This window comes from Nipponia nippon, unplaced genomic scaffold, assembly GCF_047370975.1.
Source record: "Nipponia nippon isolate SJK-2023a ecotype South Korea unplaced genomic scaffold, ASM4737097v1 scaffold_3, whole genome shotgun sequence".
In the NCBI taxonomy this organism is placed as follows: Eukaryota; Metazoa; Chordata; class Aves; order Pelecaniformes; family Threskiornithidae; genus Nipponia; species Nipponia nippon.
The window spans coordinates 75915547-75942108 of NW_028262347.1; the positions used below are offsets into that span (position 1 = coordinate 75915547).

The window sequence follows — 26562 nt, forward strand, 5'->3', positions numbered from 1 at the left end:
TTTCTTTTGATCACATCAGGTTTGGGGCAAACAAACATTCCCCTTCCGATCAGCGTGAGGTATCACAGCCTTACTGAAGCATGACCGGTAGTAGCTGCAGAATTGGGCCTCGATATGCAGCGAATAAAAACATTTGCTGGACTGCAACTGAATTTAATAGAACAAGACTTCACCCAAAACTCCCCCTGACTTCAGCATGGCCAGAATGTTACCCATCATTTCCAACAAATTCAGGCAGTGGCAAAACGTTGGCTTGACAAACCACTCAGCTGAGTCTTCGCAGCTACAGCCAGAAGTTATCAGAGCATTGAACTCTGACAGTGGCTGGACAAACCCAGGAAAACAAAACAAGGTGTCTGCCCCAAAAAGCTGACAATCAAAGCATAAGGGACAAGGAATTTTCTGCTTAAGAATATACTGGTTATCCTTGCTTACTTATTCACCTTAACAAACAACACCTGTTTCCAGCCTGTTTTCTGTGCAAATATTCAACTTGTCAGTATATTATACACAACAAAACATTTTCTGAGTTTCTAAAAATGATAAGTCTGCTTCCTCACTCAGTGAATCTTACCTCAGGTATGCAGTCATCATGGGTCACTACTCTCACTATATCATCCAGTGGCAGGAGTGAATTGCACTTGATCTCTGTGTATACATTCTTTCCTTCTGTACAAGCCGCTAGCAATTCCACTAGAGTGACGTGATATGCTAAGGGTCCGCTCTCGTCTGCTCGATCTCGCTCTGAGCACATCATTTGGAGTAGGACTGGAAATGATGCTCTGTCGTTGTAGAATATCAACACATCTTCACCACCATTTATCAGCTGAAAAAGATATCACAAAGTTTTAAGCACCCTGCACTGCAGTCATTTTGGACTCAATGATCTTAAAGGTCTTTTCCAACCTAAATGGTTCTATGATTTTCTTGATTTCTTATTTTGTTCTGCCTTTAAGTATGCAAAGACTGTCTAGCTAAAAAAAAAAAAAACAAAAAACAAAAAAAACCCAACAAAAATTAGTCTGATGTGGCTTACTAAATGCACGTGTTAAAACAATATCCAAGGCAAACTTCTGCTCTTATCTACGTAAGTGCAAATCTGGAATAACTCACCAAGGAGTAAGCTAATGAAAGGTGAATTTGGAGTTTAATTTCTACGTAGCTCTGTGTTTACCTAAGACAGTATGCCATCCTTATTATTCCTACCATCTCAATGTTTGTTTGAAGTTAATTAATTACCCTCACCTCCTATTTTGAGGTCACAATGCGTTATTATCTCTGTTTTCTAGATAGGGACTTGAGGTGCAGAGAGATTAAATCTTCCATGCTACCTCACACAAAAAGCCCGTGGCTCACCCAGAATTTAACCAACCTCTTCTGTGCCCTTGCTGAGCAGCAGAAACAAAGGACAATTCTTCCCAACCTATGCAAATTTGGCAGGTGGGTCTTGACATTGTCAGTGTCATGCCAGCACTTCCATTTAACAGAAAATTGGTGTATGTGATAAATATTTGATTTTGCTACAAATGCATTGCTCATCTCAAGAGGATCCAGAGCGGAGGTGGATGCTGGCAGCCCCATCTCAGCAGAAAAGTTTTGCTCTAACGCTGTTTTGAACCCCCCATACACTGAATATACCTACTGCCAGCACTGCTCTGTGAGCTCGAGTGGAGCTGGGACAGGGCAGTAGTCCTGTCTTCTCTCCATCACTTTCCTTTTAAGCATAATGAACCCCTAATGCAGGTGAAAATAAGCTCCCATAAACCCTTCCTAGTACAGAATACACCTTGGCAGCACAACAGCCATACGTATTTTGTGAAAAAGTCACTTGACATAGCCAAGCCTATACGTGAAAATCCTAGCTTACTGAATTCAAGGGGAGAAATAAAGGGTGGTGGAGCTGTTGAGAAACGGGAAAGCAGCAAGAGCAGGAATGAAAATTAGTCTCCCAGAATGAAAACTCAAGAAATATTTCATTACAGTTTCCAGGGTCTCAACATTTCAAATTTTGAATTTACAACTTTTCTGATCATGTTTTCCCTGTTGCTTGCTTATTTTTACTTTGACAATTGGATGGAGTGAGTTGTGAATTCAGTCTTTCCTGCAATACCTATTTCTCATTTATCTTTGGGTTTCTAAAACGTTTCTACTCATGACTTTTCAAAATAGGCATCTTCTGGACAATCCACAGTACAGAAAAAAGGTTTTTAAAGAGACAAGTGCTTGGGAAAGAGAACGGAGACAGTACAGGGAGACCCAGATACCATTAACTTCATTGCACTCAATGGCAAAAAAAAAAAGGGGGGGGGGGGGGGGGAAATGAGAGATTTCAAAATGCTGGAAAATTAACCTAACTTTTTAATACTTGTGTCTGGAATACTATGCTCTTAGGACATTTCACATACAAAATAATTTTAAAAAATCAACACCAAGCCCTCTGGGAAGGTACATGCTCTGTCACTTTCTACTAAGTTCTTCACCACATTCCCATAGTTATTTTCCACTTGTGCACATTTTGCAAAGACGACTCTTTCCGTGTTCCCCCCGAGTTACACTCTTATGTCAAACCCAGACCTAATCTGTACCAGTATTGCTTGATATTTTATCATGTCAAGTCAAACTGACCCCTCATCCTTTCATGTACCTATCACTGATGAATGAGGAAGAAATACCAGGAGATAGTGACCTTGTGAAACATGATGCTGCATGGCATGCTTGCCACATACTGACTGTGAGGAACCACAAACCAAAGCAGACAATGTTGCATCAGTACAAGAAGAGCTAAGGGGGACGAGGTAAGCATCATAAATGCAAGGACAGAAGACGATGCCATCCCCTTTCCCCAAGTTATCCACTTGTGATTTGTGAAGGGCATCCAAACAGAGAAAATGATGTCCCTTTAAAAGCAGAAGAGAAGTATCCAGTGTTAGCCAAAGTTCTCACTGAGCATCATGAGCTCAGTGATGGGGGAGAAAAGAAAAGAAAAAAAAAAAAAAAAAGCCAGCTGCACGTTTTTCCACTAAAGTATATTTTCAACGAGTTAAGAACTCTGTGGAAGTATAATGAAGGTTGGTCAGTATTGGAGCAGCTGTTGACGCTGTGTGATGTATCACGCCAGCATACTGTAGATAATAGAAAACTCTGCTGCCACATTGATCTGGTTCAAAAGTAAATTCTGCTTTCCCTTCTGTAATAATGTTTGCACTGATAGGCACTGTTCTTCCAGGAACTTCAAAGCATGCTTGTAATGAGAAAGAGTGCCCTAAGGAACCTTTCAGGTTGGTAAACATCATTACTAGCACTTTACAGACATGGGGACCAAGGATATGAGAAGAAGTGAATAAGCCAGATTGGGAATGTTCAACGTATTTTGTGAAACTACTCTTTCGCAACGGTGCTCCTTCATCTGTATGCACTTTCTAAAACATGTAAATATGATCAGTTTATCCCTTACTCCCAGTAAACAGGAACAAGCTACAATATACTTCCCGTGGGTAAAAGAAAACACAGGAGTAGTTGAGGCATGCTATACACTCATACCTTATCTTGTTTTGTGGTGAATTGTTTACATGCCCCACCTGGAGGCGCAGAAAAAGTTACATCACTTCTTTAAGGTCACCAAGTACATCTCGGTTGTCTACTGCGAAACTGTCCTAACTCCATGGCAAGTTCCAACCATTTGGCTACACTGTTCCCTTTATATTGGAATGCCATTCAAGCGCCATTCAAATTTCACTATTAGCATCCTTTTCTAACAAATCCTAATTACTTACCTGTAATTTCCTACTTTTTTTTTTTTAAAAACAGATCATTATCTTACCCTCTTTCATCAAAATAGGGGTGCTCTCTCCCCCCACCAAATTCCTGCAGGACCCATGATGTAAATGTCACATCCGAGTTCATTTCAATTTTCATCATGCAGTCAGCTTGAAAATGTAATATGACAATTTATCTTTATGCTATTATAGGTCAGTAACAAAATGTATTTAAATTGAGGAAAATCTAAAAATTTTGTTTGATGAGAAAGTAAAAACCTACAAGAAGCTGTGGTGGAAGAGGAAAAATCTGAAAGCACAAAAGCACAACAACTGTTTGAATTATGTAAATCAAAGGCTTGTAATTGATATTGCATGTTAAAACACTTCAGTCAAATTGAAAAGGTTGAGGTGGATGCCATCAAAGGTTATCCATGTAAGCTGAAGCTTTATTTTCTTAATTAGAAGTTTTTCCTCTTCGTTGCTGTGGAGCAAAATTTCAGCAGGGTTTAGTTTTATTCATACCACAACTAGGGCTTATCTCTGTTTTCTTTGTGAAGATGTCTCTTCAAAAAAAAAAAAAACCCAAAAAAGTGTACTTTGTAAAGAAAAATGTTCCTTGGACTCTGATCCTACCCGGACTCTTCACCGTATTCAACTTTACCCACTTATTACTCTCACTGAACTGTTAACATAATTACAGTTAAATGCACGAGTGTCTGCAAGTTGAAGACTTCATTTATCATGCACACTATATATCAAAGCCTAATTGCAGAGAAGTCAATTAGGTATTTTCCTAGTAACTTTATTGGCATAAAGATTTGTCTACAAACCACTCTGTGGAATTTACCGGGTCAGACTCTGCATCTAGCTAAAGCTAGAGTAGCTCTACTGACTCTCACAGAAATGCTCTGGAACAAAAGAAACAAAAGCAGAAACTAGTACCTAAAATTGTTACATGGTTACATGCTAAAAAAATGGTCTGCAACACTATTTAGACAAACCCACAGAGGTAAGAGCCTCTTATGTGGCAAAACCATGCCGCAATATGGCAAGTTTGGTGCATAAACGGGATTCTAACTTACAGTACAGGAAAATGAAGGTTTATGTAACTCTGCGATTTCCATGCTACATCATCTACAAATAGACATCTCTGTATCACCATGCTAACACTCATGTTTTCTTTCTAGTAGTTATACAGATGGCCTTACAAAATTAGATTAAGCTCCCCAAAACGTCTCCTAAAATATTCATTATTTGTGATACCATTTAAAATTCTAAAGCAATGACGCCATTATATCCCATTGGTATCAAGACCAGAAAAAGCAACCTCAAAATACTAGTGTGTTAAAAAGACATCACACGAGTGATTAACATACGAACCCTTCCCTTACCTCTGTCATTACCATGTCCTGGCATTTTTTCACATATTTGCCATCTGCTTTCACAATGGTCTGCAGGAACCGCAGGTACTCCACGTGACGGCCATGGGTCTCAATGCAGTGTACAAAGTGCTGCACCACTCTCTCACTAATTTCATTACACAGAAGGTAATTATTCATGAAGATGTGCCGCATGGTTTCAGCTTCCAGGAGCTAAACAGATTAAAATCAAAACAGCCTTATAAGAAGAGCAGATTTGTTTTGAGATTGAAAGATTCACAGAACTCTCGACTCGAAAAAGGCACATTGGTAAAGGGAAACTGGAAAAGTCCCATGTGCACCAGCCCAGTGATTAAGCAGTGACCTTAGGGCCTAGCTTTCATTTATGATGGGATTTCTCCACACTTTCCTATGAGTACAAAATGGTCCTAAAGTGGGCATAAACAAAGCTGTGCCCATGTGGAAGGTGAATACACACACATACACACACTACGCTGCTAGAGCACTCTACAGGGACTTTGGTATACAAGACAACTGAGACCACATTCATCCCACTCACCATCAAACTTTGCATTGAGGCAACCAAGTAAGATGATGAGCTACCCCTGGCTCCCTCTGTGCTTGACAGAGGCAGGCATTTCCAGCAGGCAAATCATTGCACATGCAGTCTGATCACTCTCTGAGAGAACATCTCTTTCCATGTTAACATCCCTACAGAGGGAGCCTAAGGCTGTGTTTCTATCGGTGAGTAGCACAGTAGCAAGACAGGAATGCTGCTGAGGACCCTGCATTCAGACTTCATGCATTCTGGGAGCTTTTGCTTCAAACGTCCTCTAGTTTGGTCCCTTGGACTAAAGGCTCATGAGAGTCAGGTGTGCTCCTAGAGTATACCTTTCTGTTTAGTGTCATCTGAAAGGAATCCACACCAAGTTTGCTCCACAATGTGAACAAAAGCACAATAACTGGGATGATCAGAAGATCAGCTTCAAAAGAACAGAAATGCAAGTGCAAGCAGGCTCCATACTTGGCACCTGAGTTAAGTGTCAGTGTTGGAGAGGATGGAGTCCGGGCGCTAGTCCCCCCTGTGGTCAGCTCAGCGCCTTTCACTAACTTCACAAAAAAAGCATAAATAAAAAAATAACAGAACAAATGCTTCCTAATGTACACAGGCCATCCTAACACACTCTTTCTAATAAAAGCACGTTTTGCTCAGTAGATCTGCCACTGAGCAAGGTGTCATTCTATATGACTATATCTGTAAACACACACATACATATATACACTTAATTTTTCATTAAACAAAGGGACCATGACGAAGAGGTTTATTGCAAACACAATGATTTAATAAAAGATCAAATTTTAGATTATCTGAATCAAATGGAAGCATCACCAACAAAAACGTATGGGTCTGATTTTGCTATCACACATGCTTCATGAGAGCATAGTCACAGCATCTTCTACCCTGACTTATAGTCCATCTGTGAGTGAGTTAGGATGAATAAGATCAGAGTCAAGCTAAACATGATGTGATGATGTGACCCATGTTCATAGATACTTCCAGTAAACCACACAGGTAATATTGTTTTCCACTTTTAAAACTGCAACATTAAAAATAATGACATAAAGACAGGAGAGAGAAAAGAAGGCAGAGAGGGCACAATTTACTTAAATTATTTATTTAGCACTGTCATTTTTCAATGAGTCCAAATTTACTTCCGATTATAATATTCTCCTTAAAATGAAATACTTACCCCCGGAGTCAAGAACAAGTTGAGATTTTTGTGGAGGAGAACTTGATTCTGAGGATTTCCTCGACAGAAATTCTGAAGGAAAGTGTGGGCTAGATTCATAACTTCATTCATCTTTTCATCGCTCTGCAGAAGAAAAGACAAACTAATCAGCTGGGAGTGCCTAAACACACTTGTTAAAACTGCACAACATGAATTCAGCTAGGAACAAAGCAATTCTCCTGAGCCTTTCATAGGGCAGGAATTATCCCTCTGGCAAAAGCAACTGATCCAGTTTTCTTCAGTCTGTTAGTGGTTACACCTTACTCTGAATCGACTTGACCATATGGAGTCACAAAGGTATGGGCACAAACTCAAAGTAAGATTTCCTCATGCATGGTTATAATTTCCTAGTTAAAAAAAGTGCTAAGTGGCTTGATTTTCAAAAAAAGCTCTCTAGCCTGCATTGATTTTAAGCTTCTGAAAAGCTTTGGCCTTTATATAGCTACATATAGAAACAGATGTATGTGTGCATGTGTGTGTACACCTACACACATATATATGTTCATACACATACTCCCACACAAATATATGTCTAGTTTCATCCCCATTTCATATTCCTCTCATATAGTATCCTAACCATGATTTGATGAACCACCTATACAGACAAGCACTATTTTACTGAAGACAGCTGAACCCAGTGTCTATATCATAACATTAGTGTGTAACACTCAGGAAAACGTAGCCCAGAAGAGGTTTTATCTCTTCTCAATGCTTCCTATAAGATCTAGAAAGATGTGCTCTTTAAAAGGCTATCTAGATCATTTGTATGCTCAATGCCACTAAATCAGTACAAAATCACGTTATCTTCTGAAAAACTTGCAAGTGCAACTAGGTTGGAGGCTTCCACCACAGAAACGAAGAAATTGTTTCAGACTTGATCCTTGAAAGCTTTTTGTCCAACTTATGTATCTACAATAGCACTCACATGAGTACCCAACAGTGGAATTTAGATACCCTGCCAGGAGCTCCATTAAATCAATACTTCTTACTCTGCAGTGACTGCAGATCTAAGGTTTGCCTATTTCAGGAATGGGATGATAGTGCAGTGATATCCAGGTACCTGAGGCAGTAAATGTTAAGTTCTTAATAACGCCTGTTCTATGCAGGCAGCCATATTTACACTTAGGCCCAATCCATTATTCTTAAGGTAGAAAATGGCATCATCATTTCATGTTTGTACCATAGCTGACTGAATTCAGTTAAAAAAAAATATTCACATTGATTCTTGGGCCTTTTGAGGCCTTTCACTTTATTGAGTTCATGTCCTTTACGACTGAAATTATGAGAATAACCTTTTCATAGGGTATCTGCAGAAGGTCCAAGACTACCAAGTGGGCGCCCATATTTTTCAGCAATCGCTGCTGTTGATTCCGACATTTTTTATTCTGAACACAAAGTTTGCTGAGTCGAATCAAAATCTATAAATAAACAAACAAATAAATAAGCGTTCAAGCAAGCGAAGAACCAGTCATGTCACACAAAACCAAACCAAAATACATTCTTTCAAAATAATTACTAAATCTACTTATCAAACAAGTATGTCAAGTAAGTTTCTTAGCAGATATACCAACCTCTTTAACAATATTGTAGTTATTGCTTTTGTTGCTGTCTATCTGGGGTTTTTTGGTCCCATCCTGTATTGGACTCAAAATATTTGACTCCTGTAACAAAGAACACACAAGTGGAGATGTATTGCAATTTCCTCAACGTGAACTAATTATATTTAATAACAGCAAGTGAAGAAGTATTACAGCAGCTCATAGGGAACAGATATAATACAGATAATAAAGAAAAATACTCGTTTATTCTTTATCCACCGGTCCAGTGAGTGGAAAGATTCACATTCAAGTCCTTCGTTTCAAATTTCCAACATGATTTGAGGCAATTACTCGATGCCTTCATGCTTCTGATCCTCCTAAAAAAGAGTACGTCCCTATCACAGACTAAACATCCCAAGGAATTTAGCTGCTATGAGAATAGGGACCATAAGTGCATTTCAATAGCCACCAGTTGTTCCAAAAATCTCTAATACAGCTGGAAAGATTACAAAGTCTGTGTGTGTGAACATTAAAAAGTCTGGAGAAAGAGCTTAAGACGACCTCTGTAGTTGAGATAAGTAGGGTGGAGTTCTCAGCAGCGCAGGAACAAGTAGCATGTGGAAATTAGAAATGTTCCTCCCATGAAGAGGAGACTTCTGTACTTATGTCTGGATGACACAGGAAAGGATTTAAGAACAAATGAGAACCTTATGTTAAACTGCAACATCCAGTCATGACGCTGTATGCTCTGGGCCTTGGCTTTTAGAAAGCCCCAGCTGGGTATGATAAATAAGAGAAATCAAGTCAGCAAGTAACTGCCAACACCCACGCACCTTTCCATGCATATCTCAATCAAAACACAGAAGAACATCTACACAAACACTGCCACTTAGAATACTGGCAGGGGTTTTTCTTTTTTTTCTGCTGCCAGCTATGGTAAGCCTTTCTTAACCGGAAACACAAAGAACTGAAAGATTGGACTTTGGATGCTGAAATTATTAAGCATGTAGAAAAACTGTAGCAGATCTTGAGATTGCCTCACAGTATAACCACAAGGATGTAAACCAGTGTAATAGCATAAAAAAGAACCAAACAGGTGCGCTTCCGAGCTTCACTGTGTCCTCAAACTTCCTACTGTTTTAGAGAAGAGAATTATGCTAAAACACACAGTGCGTGCCAGTCTGAATGTTTATACTCCTTGAAACCTCCCCCTGAGCTTTCTTAGCTGATGGTGAAGATGAGGAGTTCTATAAATCCCATCTGGTCTTAATTTCCAGTGGGGCAAGAACAGCTGCACCACTTGGCCATGGAAGCTGTTTATTAAAGTGTCAGCACCGCTGTTCAGCGTGGTCATGTTGATCTATGCAACAACAGTGGATTTTTATTTGTTTAGGTTTGTTAGTATGCATGCTGCCTTCTCTCTAGCTGTTTGAATCAATACTTTGGAAGATATTTCAGGCTCTTTGCTATAATTAACCACCCTCCTCTGCTCTGGGACTGTGGCTTAACCAAGATTAATTTACCTGTTACTTTTATCAGCATTCTTCCTCAATCAAAGTAGTTTTATAATCCACATGAACTATATGTCTTATCTGGAAGTGCTGATCAGCATTAAACTGCTGAATCTATCCCTTCTCTTAACAAAATAAAAACCTGTTTATTGAACCCATAAGAGTATGCCAGGGATGTAGTTATCAAGAGATAATCACACCACTGGGATACCAGAGACACTCAGTTGCATATCTTGCCTCGTTACGCCCCATGACAGACATTCTCTGTCACACTTTTCCATAGGGGACAGGGCGTCATAGACATCACACTGAGAAAGGTTCTCGTCTGAGTACCCCACTGCCAGGAGATGGTATTTTCTGAAATAGACTACTTCCTCTATTCATAAAATTCCCGGGATATCGCTCTGCATCAGTCTTAGGATCCTTTCTTTCTAGCCCCCAAATGGAGGCCCAGATTCCAGCATTCAGTCCGAGCAGTTCCCCGCCGCTGAAATAGTCTCCTGCATCTCAGCAGGACAGCTATGCAAGGCGCTAGTCAGTGTCACGCTGGCACGGTTTGGCCCTCCACAGGCCCCACGCCAGGGGAAGGAGGGGCACCCTCAGAAGTTTCAGTTTACAATCTCAACCCATATATGATATTTCAGGAGATGTTCGTTTAAACATTCCCAGAACCAAAGCAAACTGCCACAGACCAGAAAAGGAGGAGAGCAAGGGAACACCAGGCGCTTAAGGGTGCTGAAAGGTTATACCACCTGAAACCTCGCTGAACTTTCTTAGTGGATGGCGAAGAGGAGAAGCTCTATAAATGCCACTGCCACTGTACTCCAGCTTCACCTGAGAGTCCTTTCGCTGAGACTGTCTATTTCTCCTCCTCAGATCTGTGTTTCTGGTGCTACACCACCAATGCATCCCCCAGTGAAAGGACAAGACAGACCACGCTTTCCATAGTCCATGGTATCTATACAGAGTCAGAACACCCTTCCTAGAAATAACCAAGTAAACAGGCTTTATCTGCTTTTCCCTTCTCAAGCAAGGCTCAGTTATTGAGATCAATTTCAGCATTCCTCCCTAACCCTATGCGGTGTCTAATTCATGTCTGACCTAACTCCAAGCACTCTTTCCTACAGTTCTGATCTCCAGTTTATCAAGATGATCCTGCATGGATGTAAGATTTGCTGTTTTTCCTGTGGAGAACTCTGGATACTTTATTTAGAAGAACATGGCCTTTTTTCTACAAATCCCATTTCTGGAGTCATATGACTGCAAAAAAAAAAAAAAAAGTAAGTCTCTAGCCCCACCAGGTTATGACAGAAAGGTAGAAACAATTACCCAAAAAGACTCAGAAGCCCAAGGGCAAAAAAATATATTTGATTTTTTAAAACTCTTATGAAAATCTTGCAGTGTGCTTCGGTGAGGACAGAAACTTGGGCTTAACATAAGACTGTTCTGGAACGTAACTTAAGCCCTTGTGCGCACTGTAATGTTGTTTGGGAAAAATTAAGCACAGGCAAATGAAGCGTATTCCCTAGAGGTTCATCCAGCTCAGTACTGAATACCCAGCATCCATTCCAAGAAAGCATGGGATCTCACAGGGATGTTCATCTGCTTGAAGCTAGCCACCTGCTTCACACATTGTAAATTATGACCATACATACAGACCCACGGATGCCTCATCGAAAAAAAAATCCTGAAAATATCCCATTTAGAGATGCTTCTATTTCAAGCACATTGTTTCGTCCCCTCTTCCTGCAGTTTCTTTGCTATCAGGGCTATCCATAGGAATAAAAAGGATCTTATTAAACTTTTTAGAAGTATTATACCTAAAAAACATTGTAAATGTTTGTAAATGTCCTGCTACAATTCTGTATCCTCTTTCCCCATTACCTTTTCCTTTCATTAAATACATAAAGGAACATTTTCTTTCCTACTAGAGCTATGCTTGAGGAAAGTAAGAAATCCCACATACTTAAGCTCATAAAGTCCAGATGCCTCCCCCGTTCTGACACCACTAAATTCAGCTAAGTTATATCAGAGAAGGAGTAGGACCTACACTGTTCCAAGAAATTAGGATTCTCCCCTGAAGTGTTGGATTTTCCCCCCACATGAAGGCACCTAAAATCTGCCTTCCCATCTGAAAGGCCAAGTGTACATCATAAATATCTGCAAACATCCTGTGTCTTCTCAAGGGCTCTTACTTTTCCTCAAGGCACTGGCTTCACAATGCTGTATAATCTCCATTCGGCTTCCTACTAAACTTCCCCTGGTGGCTTCCTTGCCCATTTTCTTTCCATTAGGGGAGACTCTACCACAGAAGAGAATAAGGAAAGTGCTGTCTCAGAAATCGCAGCTCTTCATCTCTCCCCACTTCCTCTGATGAAAATGGAAAAGTGGGAATAAATATTAGTGGGAAAGCCTGCTTTATCTACTATTATGCCACGAACAGCAACCGCAGCAACTCTTGCAACACCTTGCATTTTCTTAAAGACTCACACTGGAGTTTGGTGATTACACGAGGACCTCAGCTTTCATTGAAGAACAAAATTAAAAATTTAAATTAAATTAAAAAAAAAATCGGGTCTTCATGGTTCCAGATTCAAATTCTAAAGTTTCTCGGATCACGATATATCCTGAGAGTGTGGGATGACAAGAGTCCAAAAAAAAAAAAAAAGAAAAAAAAAAAAGGTTTGTTTGCCTACAAAGTCTCAATATTCTTAGGTCAGTTTGGTGAAGAGTGGATTACTCATGATGTTTGAAAATATGATTGTGCTCCTCTCCCCTAGTTGCAGGAACAGGTACTGCCTACTCCTTCTTTCTTCCAGCAAGTCAACGCAACTGCCAACATGGGATCTCTAGATTACTTCCTTGGCCACAAAGTGATGCCATACACTGTGGCTTGCTTGCTAGCCAGAACAGAAGGCAGCTCTGTGACATAAGAACACAGTCACTGAAAGCAGCCACAATACTGCACGTTCTCGCTTTGCTACTTTGATTAACCAGACCACAAATTTGCAGTTGTTCATTAAACTACCTATCAATACTGAAACAATTCTGGCAGCAAAGGCTTTAAACCCACCTCTATTGGCTCTTCTCCCCCTTTGGTTTGATTGTCGCCCACCTCTCCACTCTCATAATTGCTGTTCTTCTCAACCCACAATTCCGATTTTTCTACAGTCAGACGTAGCTGATCAAGATCAGCCTTGATTTGCTTGTAGTTATCAACATCTTGATTAGACACCAGCAACTGAACCTGGAAATACAGAAAATTGTGAAGCTATTACAGCAGTAGCACTAGCACTTATGCCTGGGTAATTTGCCTGACAGTTTCCATTCTAAGCCTCTCTTTTCAGGTGCTTTATGTAACCTTTCCTATGAAATTGAAACATGGCACATGCAGGCTTTTTAGCCCCCATTCATCAAAAATCTTTAACAGAGCTGGAGACTGTAGTTGCCCAAAACAGGATAGTTTCAACATCCACAACATTCTCTCACCTTCTTCAATATACTGCGAAATATTTTCAGCACAAGCACAGATTTACAAGCTCTTGAGTTCTGTGCAGTTAGCTTTGATGCAATGATTATGATCCTCATGGTATTCAAAAAATACAGTTACATTGTATTCAAAGAATATAGTTAGAAATAGCTTATCCCATTCAGCACAGTACTCCACAAGGAGAAAAAAAAAAATATATATGACAAGGAATCAGGACATCCAAAGAAAAGTCAGAATGGCCAGCAACTTTAGTGATCACCTACATCACCATAATCAAATATTGAAAAATAATGTATTTTCAACACTGTTAGGCCAGCTTAGAAAAACTCGTTTGAATAGAACTCATTAACTGACTTTCAGGTTCATGTAATTTCCCACCATCTGAGTGGTTGCGTCTACTAAGATTAATCTCACTTCTTTTCCTTTTTTTGTACTGCTCAAAATTATTTGGGTTTTTTTTCACAGTTATTTGTAGTTCTTGATTTAGCATGATCTACAGATTTCCTTTGTTTGTAATGCTCTTTGCTCTCCCAGGATTATTAATGAAGATAATACATAAAAGAACTAACAACAATCTTTACAGTAAATCAATAAGAACTATTAAGAAATCACACTTATGTAAAAGATTACGGTCACATGGCAGATAAGAACACCAATAGGGACGTTCTTTTAAAAAAAAAAAAAAATCACTACTTGCAGACAAATATTCACTATTTTGTAATATAACGTTTTCATCACGTTCTCTCTTAGCTTAGTAAAACCTTGTTATTTTACAGAATTTATGAATGCTGGTCATCCACGGACATTCATATTCCATGTTCTCTACAGTCTTTTTTGTTTACTTGTCAATTAGCCCTTTCCATCCTTTACAAAAACATATTAAGCTACTCAACCCTTGCTTACCTGGGAATCATAGCTATTTATGCAACTAACCAGCATGGCCTAACTTCAACAATCTGGCTGGAGGCCATTATGCGACACTGCCAAAACATTAAACAAAAGCTTTCCAGGTCTTTATCATTCATCTGTTTTTAAACCAGAGAAACCTCCACATCTTACATAACGGTGAGACAACACGCTATCAAACTCCTGAAATAAGCATCAGATGGTCTCATCAACATGTGTTATATAGGGTTATGTAACAGAGATGTCTCTGTCATCCAGCCCCATGACATCAGATCTCCCCATCCTAATCCACTGACACATGGAGCCTGCACATGCACCGTTATCAAGCAGAAGGAATACAAGCTGAAAACAGGCTTGGCTCTATTACTCCCTACCTGTTATTTGGGCATATCTGTATCATGCCGTGGAGCACAACGCAAAGACACCTGAATTAGAACTAGAAACACCACGTGAATAACAAGAGAGCTTTATAACCAGCCTAAGTAGCTCTAAAGACAGGGAAGTCTTACTGCTGACACTGGTACACTGCTTGCAGAACGTGAGCTAACGACTCTGTCTCTGAGGGATCACTACATGTCTCGCTCTGAGATGCGTGTGTCCCAGCTGTCACCACGGACCTATGTTGTCAGTAATGAATGCAGTGCCAGAAAAAACTATTTCTGGGTGCACAACTGTAATACACACTAGCACATGTGTTCAACTCTAACGAAAAAAAAAAAAAATCTCTGCTGAATTTGGACCTTTAAGGAAATAACACTGTCATGCTACGAACAGCAATTTAGGTAAGTAAAGCAGCCTTTGGAAGGACTTTTCCTGCAGTCAGTTTCCTGGAATAAAGCTATGCCCATCCATACCTGTTTAAATGCTTGCAGAACTTCTGCTCGCTGGCTGAAGTGCTTAAATAGCAGGTGCAGAGCACCTGAGAGCAAAGGAGGGTAGTCATGCATGATGAGGTGAATGAGGACCCGTAAAAAAGTTCTGCCCCCTTCATCATCAAGCTGAACCGCATTCTTCTCCTTTCTGCAACAGAAATGGGAAAAAAGGACCAAGTAAAGTAAAATAAATAAGAAAAAATAAAAGCTTTTGAATAAATATGCCTGTACACACAATCTCCATTTGACAGAGCTCTTAAAACCAAATCAAATACACTGCAGGATGGAAACTATAAACATCACTAACATATTTTAAAAGGACTTCAATCCTACAGTTATATGCTGTTGCAGCAATCTTGTAGCAGAATGGACACTACAAAATGAAAGTAAGTATGTATGAAATGTGTCAAATATTGCAAAAACATTAATTTATGGCTTGGATAAGTTGTGCCAAGCTCATCCCCAGTCCAAATTAATTGGAGTAAACAGCATTTCATCAGAGATTAATTTGGCCCTTTCCTTTTCACTCCTTCCCTTTTCAGCTGCTATTAAAATTTCATTTAAGAAAAAATAAACTCAAGAATAGTAAGAATTGCCAAAAGCATCATATTTCTGCAATCATATTTATAATCTGGAACAGCAGAAAGCAGATTTACACTTAACATATCAAAGCAGAAATAATGTTTCCAAGAAACCATTCAAGTCTCTGTCCATTTTAAAGATGCAGATGCCAAGGGCTGTGTGTTGTTTTACATTATGTGAGTTCAGGGAGAGGACTGGAGGCATTGCTCTCACTGGTAAAGATTAAGAACGCATAAGGGACTGAGAGAGGAAAGATCAGAACGCCCATACTGCAGATCTTTCTCCCTAGCTCCAAGAAAAAATTTAAAGTCTATGGCCTTGTCTAAATGGAATTCATTTTTACTGGTATAATCATAATTATACCCATAAAATTAAACCAATATAGTGATAATGGTAATAACTCTCCAGTGGAGATATTTTCTGTACTTTTTTTTTTGTTGTTCACAGCATAGCTGAAACCACTGCCAAAGCTCTGCAAGCGTAACTTGTAACCTACAGGCCTCTGGTGGTCCAGAAGATCATGGCAAGTGGTCCACAGTGGATTTGAGGAATCATATGAAAGAGATTATTGCTGACATAACTTTCTTAATAAGTTCAAAGACAAGGTGCAATGACAACTGGTCATGTAATCTATGGGAAATACTGAGGGTCAATAGTAACCTACTGATCCAAGAAATCTGGGGCTACAGCCATAAGGTACACCAAGAAAAGGTCTTTCTTTAAAGGCACCCATGTGAGGCATTATAAGAGAAATAAATAATTAGTGTGTTTTAGCCCAATACACCTGTACACCATTCCCCAGGTGCCTTTGGGAACAAGGCAAAAACTTTCTACCAACTCTTAAAACTAAGAGGGGGGTCATTTCCAATCCCACAACCATCCATATCTACGGGGCTGTTTGCTTATTTGAAATCCAGGGCTTTTCTGGCACTTTTCTGTCTATGTAATAGGTAGTCTTCAAAGGAAGAGAAAGAGATATGAAAACACACACAGAATAAACAGAGATTGTCCATGAGAAGTAATAGTGTGAAGAGATGAATATAGAGAGATAAAACTTCAGATAACATACCTGCCAGCAAACATGGTTTCAGCCTGAGCTGCAATTTCATCTATGTCAGGAACAATTGCTGGAAAGCAATCAAAACAAAAATAAACTTTAAAAAGCCAGTGATAATTGTTTAATCTGCACAGCAAAAAAGAACTGTTTCTCTTTGAAGTAGATATTATCAAGTAAAGGTCTAACTACGCATTCCTCAACTAGGCAAAATTCACTATCTGCAAGAGTGGTAGGGAAGAAACAGGACAAGGGGCAGAGTAAAACTGTGTATTACTATTACTGAGGGAGAGCCAAATTCTAGTGATGAACCAGATCCCTATGGTGCTAGGAGCTGTACAAACCACCACCACTGACCCGCAGATGACAAAGAATATGAAACTTAACTTTTTTTTTTTTTTTAGATGAGCCAACCCCCACAAAGCAACTAAATGAGACACGTGAACTTTAGAGTATTTATCATAAGTCAAATCATTTACGACACCATAATTTTGTTTTAGAATAGCTTTAATATACCTTACTACTTAAGACTTTAGTACTCCTTAGCCACCCCCCCTGTTATACAGCACCTCCAACTAAAGCAATTCTCCCCTACTTGAAGGTGGTCACATAGACAGCTGTCAGCCTTTGGAGCATTTCTGTGTGCACGGGAACGCTCCCTGGAAAGCCACTCCATTCCCATACCATATTCACCTCACTTAAATCTGTCCTCATCCAACCCCAATCATTTTTTCATGATTTACGCTGCACTACATTTGTCATCGTGCAGTGTTTTGGGAAGAGTACAAATAAGAGAATAAATTCTCATCACGGGAAAAAGGAATCACATTTTTGTTAGAGGCCAGCAAAAATCTTATTTTTATGGGATTCCTTAAGATCTTCATTTTTCCACAAGCTTTTCAACTTTAAGCGGCATGCATCTTCCTGGTATAGTTGAGTTCACTGCTTGCACTAGTCTACACAGAATTATTTTACATTGCAATACAATAGCGACATGTACCTGAGGCAATCCCTGGTGAGTCAGGCGGGGATGTTGTAGAGCTATCAACGTTTTCATTGTTTTCCCCAAACTCCCTCTTATAGATAGACAGCATGTAGGATATTCTATAGTCCAGTCTAACGCTGAGAATAAACTACAAGAAAAAAGTTTAAAATAAGACTTTTCTTCTGCCTTTGGTAACATGGGTTAGAATTTTTCTGTGGTGGAACGTATAGGGATACATGATTATTTTAAGTACATATGTCCACTACAAAAAAAGAATCCATTACATTCATCAGTTTTCTGTGATTTCTTTCTTCCCTCCGACCATCCTGAGACGTATTGAACTCTAACGACTGCTGAATACTAAGCAGCAGACTGGATTTGTCCAGGGGCTCCAGCACGCTGCCTTGTCCTCACTGCCTGCAAGCCAGATCAGTACACTCAAACCCATGTTGAATCCGATTATTTCATATTTCAGCTGGACTTCTAATGCCCCATGAAGATAAGAAGTGGAGTGGGATTGAGAGTAAAGACGACAGGCTCAAGGCTCAGCTTCTCAGATGTCTGACAGCCAAGGGCAGCGATGCTGCAGTAACTCCAGGCTCCCATGAAGTGAAGCACAAGCTCGGCATTGTCTTTTTTTTTTACATTGCTAGTGATCAGCTAAGGATGTGAGGAGCAAACAGCATGTCCTCCATGAGCTCCTAGTAGTGTTGCCAGCATACGGCAAAAAAAATTTGGCTTTGGAAGCTACCACTGTAATGGTAGCAGAGATCGCCCTCACTCAGTGCTCTGCTTTCTTCTCATTGTTGGTGCCTTTTGCTCCTCAGCTGTGAAATTGGAAACTCATACAGGAAAAATCCTAATTCAAACCTGGAAGTGCTGCTTTTCTATTGGAATAGTGAGGAAAATAACTTGGCTGGAGACATTAGTACCAGTTTGAGGACTGACACATATACATCTGACACTTCACCAACCAACTGCCCATCAGTCGAGTTTCAGCATTTCCCACACTTATGCTCCTTGCCCACAGTAAATATAAGTATACAATGACAGAGGTTTAAGATCACTTCACATATGTTACAGTCGGGGGGCGTGAAAGCACATATGTTAAGCTACCAAGACTCAGGCAACAGGTGATAACTTAGCAAATGGTGGCAACCTGTTTCTTTGATCCCTAACTAAAGTCATACAAGCTTCCCAGACCCAGGGAACTGTAATAGGATTTGAATAGGGTAACTAGGACTATGCCATCTAAAAGCAAATAAAATGTCAATTTAATAAACAGTATCTTTTCTTTAAAATCTTCTAATAAAAAAAGAAAAAGGCAAGTTTATGTTGGTTCCATGATCAAGTTACCCTATAATTGTACAAGTGAGATTTTTAAAAATAAACATTTCCCAAGTCCACGCATAGTCAACTACGTCTATCAGGCCATCTGTTTAATTCTGGCTGATAGCAGAATGGAAACTGTTAAGTAAAAAAATGCCTTTACTTAAAGGAATAAGAGGATATATTGAGAATTAAATTATTATAAACTGAAATATTTCTTAGAATAGAAGAGCTTTAATCACCACTGTACTAGCTTTGCATGATAATACAATAAATCTAAAATATTCTTACTTGCCTTTTAGGGTAATAGCACAGCAATGAAAGGTAACATGATTTAAATTAATCCTTCTTCATTGCATATTAAATGAAACTGAATTATTTTGCATTTCTTGTGAACTAAGGTCATATATATGCACATTTACTGTGACTCACCCAACACATGACAACGTGCTAATCTGCACGTTGCACAAATCTAAAGGTGAATGCACAGGACGAGGTTGGTGTCCTGGAATCATCCTCCTAGGCATCAGCCAGTAGACCAAGACAGTATGGAGAGAAACTCAGTCAAAAAACAAATGAAAATGAGAAGCAATACACATGAATGGTATTATTTAGGTAATAACTTCATAACACTCACTCTTTCACCATAAGCCTTCAACTAAAGGAGCTCTGGAACCAAAGCATGCAGTATTGTGGATACTTTTAACAACTGATAGTCTTTCAGATGACAAGTAATTAAGGTAATCTAAATCATTTATAAGCAGTCAGAACAAATGGAATCCTACCAACAGATCCGCAGAATTTATAGAAAACACTGAAACATTCCTTCAGGGCATAAGTACTGCAGAAACTGGGATTTGATATACAGAACAAATGTGTGCCACTTCACTTACTAATAGCACAAAGTGAAAATTTTATCTCAGGAGGCATACTAGTGTCATACAGCTTGTCAGTTCAGCTGGGAGAAAATCACAGCAGCCCACAGACTATTCTTAATCTAACAGTGGAAATCTGAAATGGACTTCAAAAGTGCATGGCCTTGCATGACTTCAGTAGGTCTAGGTCCAATTCTGCCCTTCACCAAACTACTGTAAAGGAAAAGTCAAATACTAAAGTCAAGTAATCTACCCTAGGGTAAAATGAGTGTTAACGAGACTGGAAACAGACACGGTGTCTTCAGAAAACATTAGTGAGGCAGATTAAAGGACAAGTTCTGCCTTTTCACAGTTACAGTGACAGAGTTTCTACAGCATCTACTTCCTTCAGAAATGAAGCAAGTGTAAGAGTGAGGATCACAACTGTACTGGTGTTCACACAGAGGAGTCGTCTTCTTCATATCACAGTCTCATTTTTACAATGATCAGCCCAGTGAATAGTAAGGATGCAGGTAACAGAAATCACCACTACGTGAATAAGCAAATAATTGTGAAATGGCTATGTAATATTCCACCAACCATTATTACCTGCAAAATCTCAATGATTTTCAATTTGGTGTCCATTACAATCACATCTTCACTGTCTGAGGTACTGGCTTGCTTGCTTGGGTGAATGCTTGGCTGTACATCAGGGGCACTGATGGGAAATATAGATCCTCTGCTCAGTACCATTTGGGTCATCATCTCTCCTACACCATGGATGGTCCTCATAACGTTGTTTCCTATGCATTAAACACAAACACATACATATTTGCCATCAGTAAAGCTTGCTTGGAAAGCTATATATCACACATACACCCATGTCATCAAAGCCCTTTACAGTCTTAACGGGTATATTGAAAAATAAGTTCTCAATTCCTGAACAAAACTCAGGAGAAGGAATTCATTCACATTACCCAATGGTTTGGGGACAATTTTCTACACTGATTTTCCAAGAGATCATTTCTTACAAGGCAACAGATGGAAAAGATGCCAAAAGCTTTCCACAGCTCTGTTAATATGTTCAAGAAATCATAAAAAATAGAGCAGAAGGAATCTCAGTAGTTCACCTAATCCATTCCTTTGTCTGAAGGTATATTATCATAGAATCATAGAATATCCTGAGTTGGAAGGGACCCACAAGGATCATCGAGTCCAACTCCTGTCCCTGCATAGGACAACCCCAAAAATCATACTATACGTCTGAGGGCATTGTCCAAATGCCTCTTGAATGTTGTCAGGCTTGGCGTCATGACCACCTCTTGGGGGAGCTTGTTCCAGTGCTCCACCACCCTCTGGGTGAAGAACCTTTTCCTAACGTCCAACCTAAACCGCCCCTGGCATATCTTCCTGGCGTTCCCTTGGGTGCTATCGTTGGTCGTCAGGGAGAAGAGATCAGCACCTGCCCCTCCTCCTTCCCTTGCGAGGAAGCTGTAGACCACGATGAGGTCTCCCCTCAGTCTCCTCTTCTCCAGGCTGAACAGACCATCTACATCTAAAACCATTTCTGAAAGAGGTTTGTTTAACCTGTTTTTAAGAATATTTAAGTGCTGCATATCCCATAATATACAGCATCCCTAGGCAAGCAATTCCAGTACTTGACTATGTTTATTGTTAGAAAACTTTGGTATTTCATTTGTATCTTCTGCTGCTGCACTTTACGACCTTGCTTTGTAGACACATGGGAGGTGTTCGCGTACTCGTCATGATGGCTGGACATAATATATGTGCTTGACAGTAAGGCTGCTTTTGGCACTGCAGAAGCTGGAAGGAGACTATTCAAGTATCTCATATGTCACACTAGGAGAGAGTAAAGATTTGAGGCTGTGCAAGTCTGATCAATCTCTGTATGTGGTCCAAATGGCAGGCCACAAACCAAAGCCAACTGACACAACTAGCCAGCCATCCCCCTTCAAAAAAGTCCCAGGAGAATGTCAGGCCCTCAAGGCTGTCCTGAAGGTCAAACTAGTATCTGTAATCACAGTGCCCTTCATAAGTTACACCTGAGGGAAAAAAAAAAAAAAACTATTTTATACTCATGTGGCAAAAAACTTTAGTCCAGTCTAGTTGCAATGGTACCTATCACTGATGCCCATTCAGCAAAATCTACCAAGAAATACCATTTGTTCCCATAGATTATACTGGTCGGGCTTTATAGTGAATTTTGATATGAAAAGCATCTCAGTCAATCAATGACTATCTTCTTCCAAGGGTGGGGAGAAGAAAGAACGAGCGTTTTGTGCTACCTACCTACATGAATTAGTTTCCTCTCTTGCAAAGCACAGATCTGTGAATGAATGGAGGATAGGAAGGGAATGATCACATCTCTTTGCAGAAAGAGTGCCAAGACCTAGACTACACCAAAGGCAAACAAAAGAATGGAGGAAATGTAGCTTTGCTGAGGTAAGCCTGAATAGTTCTTGTATGTCTTTTAGTACACTTTAATCACCACGCAACTGACAAGTTTTACTCACACTGAAGAGACCCTCCTCCCAGATAATCTGCTGTAAAAAGCCAAAGATATATTTTATTTTGTTAGCAGTATCTTCCTCTTACGCCCTTCTTTCTTCAATCCATAGAGCTCAAGTACTGCATACAGGGAAAGCGGATGCCTTCAGGCCTGACTTTAAAAGGAAAACACACAAAGAATTTGCTTTTTCAAAGTGAATGAGGCAGATTAGTGTCACATTTGAGGTCCCATTCAGCATCCGGTCTGGTGTGCAATCACTCTGAATTGGTCTTTTGAAAATAATACTTCAAGTCCCTACAAAGGAGGGAAAAAATGTATTTCGGACTTTGCATGATATTAGGGAAAAAAAGCTAGAAGTCAAACTAAGGGCTAGATCCTCACATTAAGCAGGCACAGAAAGTTCTCCTAACTGCTTACACCAGCATAAAGCAATAAAATCATTCCATTCTTGCTGCAAAATTAAAATGATGCATTTTCCTTTCAAATCAAGTAAAACAGCTGGGGAATAACATAGTATGGATCTCTCTCTCTCCCCCCTCCTTCCCACCCCCTTTCTTCCAGTGTGCTAAACGCTTATTTGCATTGACCATCATTCGGTACACCCGTGTAAAGCTAGATTACTAAGTGGAGGACCTTCAAACTTTAAAGTAGCTTCAGTTAAACTGACTTTTTGCATCTTCTTCATCTTCAAACTGTGAAATAAATGACCTCATTCATATCACCCTGTCCTTAATGCTGACTGATAAGCACACAACAAGACCTATAGGTTGTGCAGCTGCTTCGTGGCCTGTAATACCCCTGCTCTGCATCTCAGTTGAGAAGTCATTGTCCTCTCCCTCACAACATGTTTTCAAAATCTCTTTCACTCAGTCTTACAGAGGTGAATATAAATAGAGGCACTGCTATTTGGAAAGCCCAGGAATTCTTTATAAAACAACTTGAGTCAATGGGGCTACCAGCTGATAATTAAACCACTGAAGTCTAAGACAAGTCCAGAAGATATTTTTCTTGAAAACTAGATACAACTGCAGTTTGTCCCAAATGAGGCAGAAAAATTCCACTTTATCTAGAAAAGTTCCTACCCACCCTTCAAGACTGAAGTCCACCTGGTGTAAAGTTAACAAAAAAGGTAGCATCTTTTGGACAAGGAGTCAGACAACGTCTTGGGTGGACCTCATATTTTTGGAGAAAGCAAGCTGGGATTTTGCCTAGAGCATACATCCTGCTTATTTCCCAGCTATCACTGGGGTGCTGCACAGGCACCGCAGGGGATGGGATTCAACTCCCTCTGTGACCAAGGAATTACTCACTCTCTCTGCATTTCAGGACCACCTCCATAAATGAGGAGACTGCTTTCTCCATCTCTAAAAAGGACAGTGAGAGGCCTGATATAACAAAGACTGGGAGGCACTCAGCTAATGTGATGATGGAGCCTACAAAAGCATCTAGGAAATAATAAGAAATGAGATGACTGCTGTCCTTTCCCCTCACCCACAGAACACCAGTGGTAAAAGATGGTACAAACCAGTGAATGGTAGCTATGAACCTGCTTCCCAACAGCACTGGTAACAAGGATAAACCCCTCTGTCCACAACATTAATTTACTATTGACCTTCATGCGACTGAACTAAACAGCCAGAGGCAGGAAAGCAAAGGAGGATTAAGGTGGTACTTATTATCACTGCCATTTCAAATTGTATTTCATTAATGCATCGGAAAGGATTTTAGTGAGAGAAAAATCTACTTAATCCAGTTTAGTATTTACAGTTTAAATGGGTAGTGTCTCCGTACTGCATTATTTCTGTCAATAACAGCAGCGAGACAAGGTGTCATGGGTAAACCCATCTTGGAAAACTTTTTAACTAACTGGCTGATGCTGACTATTATTTTCAATTAACTCAGAGCAGGCTTAGGGAGAACGTTCCCAGGTGAAAATAATACAGCAACTGGAGCAATTCAGCATTCTTTTCAGGAAAGATTTTAACAACTATGTTTTGTAGGGTGCTGATGAAATGTAACCATCTTTTAGGAGCAGACGGCCGTCAACCAGCACATTCATGTATGGCAATGAAGCAGCTGACTGTGTCTCAACACTGGGAGGAACTGCTCTGTTCTTCAAAAGAAGCCATGAGGATCACTCACGTACACGAAGAGTGGGCAGAAGCTTCTCTTCCAAAAGATTCCCCAGTAAACAGCACTCGTGGTGCTCAGTGTTATCTGTCCAGCCTTGGAAGTCTAGACCATGTTAAGCATGGATTTAAATCTGTCACTCACAAACATCAGGGGCCAGCAGCAGTCTTGCTAGTGAGTTCTTTCTTCTTATTATGCCTTTGTGTTCTCTTGGCTTTAATACAGTTATCTCAGCAGGAAAGGGTATGAGTCTCTGAGGTAAGGCATGCAGAAAGGTTATTGCGGCTTAAAAAGTGACTGACTGCATGTCAGCTAAGCCTGCAACAATGCAAGACAAAATACACTGGCTCAATAAAAGAGATTTAAGTTCTTAGTACATATGCACACAATGACTAAAATAACGGAGCTCTGATCTTAGTTACAGCTCCAAAGTGCTTCCTGAATATCAATGCCCAAGGAAAAATTAACTTACTGCCTCAGCTAGTTAACTGAGCTAAATCAGGAGAGATAGCAAGTAGATGTGAACCCTGATTACTTTTGCCTGCACTTTGCTAGAGATAAGTGAAGAGAAGCCTGAGCTGTGCCTTCATATGGTACTGCCACCCTTAACCTGCTGACCTCCATCATTTGTTGTCTTCTTTGAGGTCAAGGTATTAACATTTATATTTGGCTGAGAAGCATGACAGGGAGAGAACGGTCATTGCAATGTTGTAAGGTGCTAGTGTGCGTGACCAACCGCTTCTCTCACCAGCAAACCACTGCAAAAGTGCTCAGAGCTGTGACTGACGAACAGAGGAAAAGAAGGCAAGGCAATCTCCATTAATCTTCCTCCATTTTTCCAATTTTCTCTTTCTCTCCCCAGTTCTTCCTCTCTCCCTCTGCCAAGATGAGTCAGATACCAAGAATCTTCCGTAAGCAGTGGACCCATTAGAAATGCCTCCTGTTGAATGTATGGTCTCACAAGGTTAGTCAATGGAAGAGTGAAATCACTGTACACATAAGTGGTAATTTAAAGGAGCTGCAGATTGACAGGCACTGAAAGAGGAGGAAAGAAGAGAATGCTTGTCATGTTTTCAAAAGACAACTGTGCATCTCCTTTTCATTACTTTTTATTACAGTGATCACAACTTCCTAATGAATATCAGTTTCTGTCACAAAACTGTAGCACATAATCTCATACAATTTGGCACGATTGACAACACAGCGGCCTCTCTGAGAAGAAAGAGTTTTCAGAGAAGTCAATTACGGGAAAAAAATAACAACCACCCAAGTAATCGAAACAGTGGATAATTTGACACTTCATTTTCTACGTAAACATATTTTCTTGATAAGTCATTTACTGGTTGCAAAAATTCTAAAAGCAGAATATAAGAGTAAACAACAATCTGCTATGTAATACAGCATGGATGGTAAGTGACAAAATACCATATTCAGAAAGACAAACAACTGTCAAAGGCAGCTGGCGATTCATGCCTTTTCTTCAAACCGTTCCTAGGCAATTGCTATGCCGCGTCCTCAGTTTGCTCTCCAGTACCCACAGCATTTTAGGTATTTCACAAACAGTGCAGAGAACTGCGCGGTAGCTGAGCATTAATACTGAATGGACGGCCTCAAAGGCTGGCAGATAGCCTTACAGAAAGTAGCCCTCTACTCCAAAGATATCCCCAAGGCACCAGGGAACTGACTTGCAGCCTTGTTTATTTAAACATTAACTATACGCACCTGATCTGGTCCCCAGTTGCCACAGAGGGACAGAGTCTGCTCTTACTAACATTATTGCTCAGTCTTCCTCAACACAGATATAGAAAAGATGGATTCCTAGGGCTCAATTTTCAAAACTGCTCAGCCATTTTT

At 40.0% G+C, this 26562-nt stretch overlaps 1 protein-coding gene across 4 annotated transcripts in view; it reads right to left on the minus strand.

The window, feature by feature from the left end:
• Nucleotides 1–26562, minus strand: part of ITPR2 (inositol 1,4,5-trisphosphate receptor type 2) — a 271134-nt gene that overhangs the window by 141996 nt on the left and 102576 nt on the right. For all 4 annotated transcript variants that reach the window (XM_087765500.1, XM_087765499.1, XM_087765502.1 and 1 more), the window contains 10 exons: nt 20658–20851; nt 17881–18013; nt 16896–16953; nt 15227–15392; nt 13050–13223; nt 8499–8588; nt 8220–8345; nt 6889–7011; nt 5150–5350; nt 575–826 (listed from right to left, as the gene is read on the minus strand). In XM_087765500.1, the coding sequence (XP_087621626.1) occupies nt 575–826; nt 5150–5350; nt 6889–7011; nt 8220–8345; nt 8499–8588; nt 13050–13223; nt 15227–15392; nt 16896–16953; nt 17881–18013; nt 20658–20851 (1517 nt within the window). The remainder of the gene's footprint in view (nt 1–574; nt 827–5149; nt 5351–6888; nt 7012–8219; nt 8346–8498; nt 8589–13049; nt 13224–15226; nt 15393–16895; nt 16954–17880; nt 18014–20657; nt 20852–26562) is intronic.